This window comes from Porites lutea, chromosome 5 (genome assembly GCF_958299795.1).
Source record: "Porites lutea chromosome 5, jaPorLute2.1, whole genome shotgun sequence".
NCBI lineage: Eukaryota > Metazoa > Cnidaria > Anthozoa > Scleractinia > Poritidae > Porites > Porites lutea.
This window is the reverse complement of record NC_133205.1, coordinates 11,818,649-11,827,269: the sequence shown is the minus strand read 5'-3', so window position 1 is coordinate 11,827,269 and position 8,621 is coordinate 11,818,649. Positions and strand designations below refer to the sequence as shown.

General features: G+C 40.6%; 1 protein-coding gene across 1 annotated transcript in view; it reads right to left on the bottom strand.

Annotated features, from left to right (window-relative positions):
• The window catches only part of LOC140936248 (uncharacterized), a 47,314-nt gene that overhangs the window by 10,865 nt on the left and 27,828 nt on the right, over positions 1 to 8,621 (bottom strand). Inside the window, exon 9 of the mRNA XM_073385683.1 lies at positions 5,844 to 5,956. Within this exon, the coding sequence (XP_073241784.1) occupies positions 5,844 to 5,956 (113 nt within the window). The remainder of the gene's footprint in view (positions 1 to 5,843; positions 5,957 to 8,621) is intronic.

Sequence of the window (8,621 nt, the reverse complement as noted above, 5' to 3'; positions counted from 1 at the left end):
CTGGCCTTGATTTCGCAAAACGTGAAATGGTACCTGAGGATCAACGACTACTTGCAGACGGTGGTGTGGCTAAAACGTACTGCGCCCTGAATCCCATGCTTACGCCTTTGGTTGTTGATTGTTAGACGTATTGCTAACAACGATTACCCATCTCATAAATTCCTCCCTGACTACAGGCTACTTCCCCAGTGTCTGGAAGAAAGCACTGATCACGCCGCTCTTACAGAAAAGCGGGGCTTGAGCCTTTGTTCAGCAACATGCGCCCGATTAGCAACCTTCACTTCGTTTCTAAGTTGACTGAACGTGCTGTTTATGGTCAAACCTTTGATTATTTGACTACCCACGAACTGCTCCGTGAGTTACAATCTGCCTACAGGAAGCGTTATGGCACAGAAACGACACTTTCAAAAGTGCAAAATGATATTCTTCTGAGTATGGATCGTCAGCTGGTGACTCTTCTTATTTTTTTCGACTTGAGAGCCGCGTTCGACACCGTAGATTATCACGTTCTTGTCAATCGTCTTGAAACATCATCTAGCATCAAAGGGAGGGCACTGGCTTGGTTCCACTCTTACCTGTCAAACAGGTCACAGCGTCTGGCATTCGGTGATGGGATCTCTGATACCTTTCATCCAACATGTGGGGTACCACAGGGTTCACGCCTAGGACCTCTCCTTCACACCCTCTAGGCTAACAAGTTGTTCCAGGTCATCAAGGAGCTTTTGCCTACTGTGCATGCGTATGCTGATGATACACAACTTTATTTATCTTTCAAGCCTGAGGGTAATGCCAATCAGGAGTCTTTAGGTGCTATGGAGTCATGCATAAAGGCTGTACGGGCTAGGATAAGTTGAAACTTAACGATAGCAAAACAGTGTTCCTGATCATAGGCACGAGGCAACAGCTGAACAAAGTTTGCATTGAAAAATTATCTGTAGGAGATTCTTCTATTACACCAGTTTCAGCCGCTAGAAATTTGGCAACTTTGTTTGATTAGAACCTCAGTTTCGAAACACATATCAGTAATACGCGCAGGGCTGCATTTTACCATACCCATAATATTAGTAGAATTAGAAAATACCTGTCTGTAGACACAGCAAGAACTTTAATTCATGATTTTAATTATGGGTAGAATTGACTACTGTAACAGTCTTCTTTGTGGCCTTCCTGACAAATCTGTATGTAAGTTGCTGCGCGTTCAGGATGCGGCGGCTAGGCTAGTTACAGGTATGTCTCGTTTTTGCCACGTCACTCCAGTTTTGTTCTCATTGCACTGGCTGCCGGTGGAGGATTGAATTCGCTATAAATAATTATACTTACATTTAAAGCTATTTATGGCTTAACGCCTACTTATCTTTGTAGTCTTGTAAGCATTCAACGTCCCAGTATATATTCTCTTAGACGAAATGAAGATCTGTATCTTTCGCCATTCAATGCTAAAACATCGAAAACAATGGTGTGACAGGTCGTTTGCATTGATGACACCATCTATCTTCAATGCCCTTCCTCGTCACATAAGACATGAAAAGAATTTTCCCAATTTTAAATCGTTAGTAAAGACTTTTTGTTTAAATTAGCCTATGAATTTTAGATAGTTTTAATGTTTTATTTTTTAAATAGTTTTCAGATAGGTTTAGTATTTCTAGATTATTTTAAATTAATGTTTCCTTTATCATGAGGTACAATTTGAAGTTCATTTACAAGAAAGGGACTGAACTGTATGTGGCAGACACATTGTCACATACCTACACAAATGAGAAGCCTGGCACAGAGAGTGATTAGCAGTTTGACATATTGCCGTTCACCGCAATCTCACCAGAACGTATGGCTGAACTCCAAAGGCACACTGTCACTGATCCTTTTATGCAAAAAGTGGCACATTTCATTACTCATGGGTGGCCAGAAAGCCCAAGAGTGTACCCCCAGAAGTAAGTCTAAAAGGCTTGAGGGTCTTGGTTCCACATGTCCCTATGCAAAGAGTATGTCCAGCAACTACACAAGGGACACCCTGGAGCTGACACTACAAAGAAAAGAGCGCGGGAAATTATGTATTGGCCCTCCATGGCGTCTGACATTGACTCTGCGATAGACCTCTGTCAGCCATGCAACAGTACCAAACCGCACCAGCAGAGGTAACCATTTGTTATTCACCTGGTCCCAGATCTCCCGTGGCCATTTATGACTGCAGACATATTTGATTGGAATGGACTGCAATACCTGTACTTGCTGACTCTTACTCTGGTTGGTTCAAGATAAATACTTTTCGTGATTTGTCTTCCAAGACTTTGATTGAGAAGATGAAGCATCACTTTGCTGCCCATAGTATTCCTTGCAAAGTGCTAACTGACAATGGTCCACAATTCGCAAGCAGAGAATTTCAATGGCAATGAATGGAGCGTTCAGCATGTCACTAGCAGTCCGCATTATCCCCAGTCCAATGGCCTGGCAGAGAATGCTGTCAACCAAGCCACGAACCTGCTTTTCAAATGTAAGGACAGTTCTGATCCCTTACTTGGCCTCCTTAATCTCCGCAATGTTCCTAGAGATCAAACACTAGGTTCTCTTGCCCAGCAACTCATGTCCAGCCAAGATCCTACATCGTGCAGACTGAAGGAAAGGAGTACCGCAGAAACCGGAGACATCTTTTAGATGTTCCGGAACCTGTTCCAACTCGGTCGCCTGCTACTGCCCCTGCTCCCCCCTTAGCTGCAGTTCCTAAGCAGCCTCGTACTGTGTCAAATGAGGATACACTCCCTGAGTCTACAAGTCCTGTAAGATGTGAACTGCGGAAATACAAATTTTTACATGATCGTCGCAGTGGTAACTGCAATTTAAGCAATTGCAAATTAACTCAAAAAATATTTCGAGACTTCAAAGCGATTCGAACCCATGGCCTCTGCGCTAAAGCAGAGGCCGCAGTTCACATCATCTTCATTGCTTCATTCCAGTAATTGCAATTACAACTGCCACAATCAAATCTTCATTTAAAAAAGGAAATATTTATTAGACTGGACATTTTACCACTAGTAGCGGAGCTCTTGCGCGCGCAAAACGGAGAAAACAAGCTTTATGTAACGACTGCATACTTCCGTCAAGTCCTTTTTTCTTTGGATACAGATTGAATCGTTTGCCGGCTATTCCGAGGGCGCCAATGATGATTGGTACGAGCACAACTGATTTACAGTTCCATACACTATTCACCTCTCTTTTCAAATCTTGATATGGTTTTTCCAGTTTCTTGTTTTCGATTTTTTCTTGTCTTGTTTTTATTATTATTACTGTCTATTCGGCTCTGAGCTCTGCCTGTTGTCATGCCGATACACATCCCAAGGGAGCTAGTCAACAAACTTTATTAGTAAACAGATAACATTACAGAAGCATTGCCCACTGCTAGCAAGGCTATTTCAGGCTGGACAATGCGTGCGAATTATGAAATTAAGACTAAGGCTAGCTAAGAAAAGTTTACAGTTTACGAATAAATGAAATAAAAATCGTAATATGGATGAGGACCAGATAACACGATATAGAAGAAAAAATTAAACCAAGTAATAAATAATGTCAAAGTAGAAACTAATGAGTAAGAATGTTGAAGTTTGACAATAAAGATATAGGTTTATAATTATTTGGGTCCGTCTCATCATCGGATTTAAAAACAGGCACAATTCTGGAAAAATGACCAGGGGTCTATTGGGACACTCTCCTGGTACTTACAATCTTAGCACCCTGCTCAGAATCCCGGCTTTTCCTAGTAGCGTAGTTTTCTGTAGCAGTCCAATCTTAACCCTAACCCTAAATTTTTCGATCCATTTTTTCATGTTTCTTAGTAACAATTCCAAGGGCCCCTACAACAACAGATACCAGGTCCACGTTTTTTACACCCCACATTCTTTCTCTCGTTAAATCCTGATATTATTCAACTTTTGCAAAATCCTTGTCGTGTATTCTACGGCTTCTAGGTAAAACAATATCCACTTGTTCTCCCTCTTGCTCACTATTGTAATGTCAGGCCTTCTTGCCTCAAGATCGTTATCACAGTGGATGTTCATATCCCAAAGCAGCTTCATTTCGTCATTCCTCACAACCCCTTATCGCACCACGGCACATGTTCATACCATTTTTCCTTCCGTTCCAGCTGGTATAACGCAGATATCTTCCAATGTAGACTGCATAATATTTGCCACATTATCACGCCGTTAATTTATATTCCTTCTGGGCCAACGTTTTACACTTACTTACAAGCTGACACACACTCTCTCTCTTTAAAGAACGGTGACTCTGCAGTCAATGTGATGTTTTACATAATTACATAGTCCTAAGAGTCTGTTCCTGGGCGGCAAAGATAAGGACATTTCGTTTGAACCTTTAAATCAGATGTTTTAAGCCAACTCCAAGTCTGTTCTGTATCTGGAGTTTCCGGCATATTTATTTTTATTTGGTCCTAATATGTTTGTAAGTTCAGTTAAACAGTTAAACAACAGTTCCCTTGAAAGTTGAGCGAGCATGAGATTAAGGCTTTCTGCATTCTTTGCAACACATCCAACGAGCTTTTTCACAGTCATCTCAAGTTCCTTTGACCACCCTCCTAGCAAATCAATGACAATGTTACACTGGTTGATGTTGTACCTTAGGTATCGTTTCCTCAACTCCCATCGCAGAGGACTGTACTTGACTCTCTTCTCCTCATCCTCCTTTCCACGATTCTCCACCCACGGACAACTCATTTTCACTGCCCTGACTTTCTTTCCCTTATGATCCACGAACTGTGGATTCACTCTGTTAGCCTTGACACACGTATTGTCAGCGTAAACCGGCACATCCCAATAGGCTTGCACATCAGGTGTCTCGTACATTTACATTGGTTTAGGTGTTACTGGCGAGTACCATGGGGGAACGGAGTCCACCGATTTAAGGTTTCTGCCCATTTCGATGAAAAGTATCTTCAATGCGGCATTGTGTCAGTTTAAGTGTTTTGAATGGGCTAGGACGGAACACCCCAAGAAAATATGTGGGAGGGTCTCTGCAGCTCTACCGCACATCCTACACGTTACATCCCCCTGGCTGGTTCCTGTCTTATATGAAGTATACGCTCCAGTTGGTGTTGGCTGCTTTTAGAGTTCCATTACACCAGCAATGGTGTGGGTAGGTGCATTAATATTATTATTATTATTACTAACATTGACGTTTTCTTCTTATGAATATTTTACTGAAGTTTCATAAGATTTTAATAAAGTATATTGCTACTATAAAAATATTTTTACCATTGTTATTTTTATTACCATTACTATTATTATTATCATTATTATTATCATTATTACCTAAGAATTGAAGACCTAAGCCTGCCTTGCTTCATAAAACGTTGCAGAGTTTTTAACAAAAATAAGGTAAGGGGATTTGATCCTGATCACCTACTTCTTAATAACTTGGCATAGAATCATTGTGTAGTCTTTTGTCACAATAAATAGTACCATCTAATGGGCCATTTGCATGACGACATCATTTTACTACTACGACCAGAATCCTTCAGGGTTTCGCCCTTTTTGAAGATTAGGGCTTTTGTTGTTTTAAACCTCGCTGGGATTATCAAATTTAAATATAACAGGAAAAATGAAAAGGATTCTGGTCATAATAGCAAAAATTAATGATGCCACCATGCAAAGGGTCTATTGGGTGAACTGCTTCGTATAGTTCTTCTGTTCTCAACTAGTCCTTCCCACTGCTATCTGTTACTTGTTCGCAGTGAAAATGGACTAAATTAAAATTAAAATTAAATTAGAATTAACAATTACAAAAAATTATTATTATTATTATTATGGTAACACAAACCTATCTCGTCACTGACTGACCTTTTGATGTTCTCTGTAGTGTCTGGTGACAGTGCCATGAGCAGCCTCAGCCTCAATTGTCTTCCCATCTCCACATACAAGCACACTTGTCATAAGACCGAGTGAACCAAATCCTACAGTTGATATAACAACAAATGCTACTATATATAATTACCTCTTTTCAAATTTTAGTAACAGAGCATCATTAGGGGCAAGTACATTACAGTGGTCTCTACCCAGACGACGATCAAATAGTATCCGACGATGCATTTTGCCAGAAGCATCAAGCAATATCGTAGTCATTGCAGATTCCATCGTGAAATAAGGCCTTTTTCTCGTCGGCTTTTTTCTCTTTCGATTTCCAGTAAAAGTAAGAAAATTGTTACAATCTGTCGGGCGCTTTCGAGAGCGCTTTATGCTGAAGCAATCACTTCAGTATTTTCAAAGTGGATATTTTTAAAAGGAATGTGACTATAATTATTTTAATTCGAAGAAGGAGCGGTGACTATAAATGGTGCGTTTCAGTGTGATAGGAACCAAAAGAAAGGTGCCACGCAGCATGCCAGCCGGCACAACGTAAACAAGCCTGCTCAGAATTTGAAAAAGAAACATCAGAAACTTTAATTATTCAACAGAACAGATCAGTATTCTGGCCAGGAAATTTCGTTGAAGATTGCTTGGGTCAGTACCGGGTAGATTGTTCTTCAGAGGATGGTTTGTCGCATCGATAGGTTAAATTTTATTTGTAACTGCCGTAAACTGAGCTCCTGTGAACGCGATGCAGTAATAAATCCTCCTTTGGTAATTAGCTTCATAGCGTAGCAGCTGTTTTGTTGGAACCACTTTTTAGATCAGTCATGGTTTTGGTTCTCCTCAAGCCTGGGTTCTCCTAGTCTGCTACACAGCCGTTTTTAGGGTCGTCACGCAATGCTCGACCCTAAAAACGGCTGTGTAGCAGACTAGGGTTCTCCTAGCAAAGCTTATTAGTTGCGAGTCTTATACTTTGTGTTTACAGTGCGACCAAGCGCACAAGTAGTTCTCGACAGATCAGTGAAACACGTGTAAAACCTTTCTTAGTCAAAGTAACGCTGAAATTCTCCTTTAAAGCACAATGAATATAAGCCAACTCGATAATCTCAAAAGCAGAAGCTGCTGAACCGAACAGGTTTGGAAACCATCCACACCGAGCACTGTGATGTTCACTTCGCGCGTGCGGAAGATTACTGATCATGATATGTCACGTACGCAGTGATAATATAACATAAAACGAGGTGCATCATGGGATACTATTCGATCGTCGTCTGGTCTCTACCCATAGAAAGCATTGCAAGAAATCATTGATAAATTTAAGAAATATACCATGATGGCTACGCCAATCAGAGCTCTAGAATTGCATTATCCAATGATTCACTTTTTAATAATAATTCTTATCAGTTACGGTTTTGTTATAATAATGCACAAGTTAAAACTACTGAAAATTAACATTTCCGGTTGATCACGATGCCCTTGTCAAGAACAGAAGTAAGAAAGAAAGTCAAGAAAAGAATTTTTTTTTGTGCAAGTCTAGTATGGTTCACTGAGTTTATTGATTGATCAATATTATGTTATTTAAGAGACCAATATTAGTAGATACTAGGCAAGGCTGTAAGAAGAGTCTAGAGGATACCAAGAGTTGTGCATGTTATTATCCACCTCCGTCTTCGGTGGATAACACCCTCCTCGATCTGCAGAATTCTTCATATCCTACTCAGCCTCATTCAATAATTTCTAAATATTAATAGCAATACCATAAACATCTCATGCAAACCTGTTCCTTGTGCAGTGTACAATAAAAACCCGCGACTGTGGCCACCACGATTAGCCGCGCGTTTAATAGCGGAGCTCCACGCGCGCGCGTGCGGAGCCCCATAGCTAAGGAAATCTACCCATTCCAGAAAATTTGGTAATCACGTGACCGACCGACCGAGCGACCGTCCGTCCGCACCACAGGCATACCAATGTTTACTCTCACACTTTCTAGCTACTTTGGGAGCCCAGGGAAAAGTTGATTGCACATCAATGTTGTCATCAATTGACAGCTGTCAAAACAGGGTATCCGCTGACCACTATCACCTGACCGAATCGTGGGCTCAGGTGTTGACCCATTGAGGTTGAGTATTTTTTGAAGTTATCCGCTGACAATTTACTCGTTTTCAAATGATCGCAGGCTCACGTTTACTTTTGTTTTAAATTCATATCAAATATGTTGTGTTTATGTTAGTATCGCCCCGCACTATTACGATTTTGATTTCAAACTGACTTCAGACGCAAAAATTCAGCCAGTTTTTTTTAAAATACAGGCGGGGAAGACCTTTTCTTACCATGGTCACGTGTTGGTCACGTTCTACGTCCAATTTTTATGCTCTGATTGGTTGAAATTTGACAGGTGAGTTCATGCGTAAAATTTATGCAGCATCTTGAAAGTTGTTTACTTTGACAGCTGAAGCTGACAGAGTTTTGAGTCAACTTGTGATGTTTTAAACTGTCTTTTTCCACTGGATGTACAAAATGAAATACAACTGCTATTAAGAGTGTTCTCTTAGTCTTGGCTGGTTTGTTTATTGGGTTTTTGGTTGAAAAATGCGTCGCTTGTCAAAGCCGATAATCCGATTTCGGATAGCATCGTTTTTGTTTTTCACCTTGCTGGATGCATACGAGAATTATAAAGGCTCAAGCGATCCTTGCCTTACTTTATAGCTTTCAGGAGCTGCATCTCGAAATATGGTAAGCCTGAGTAATTATTGTATTTAATCTAATTTC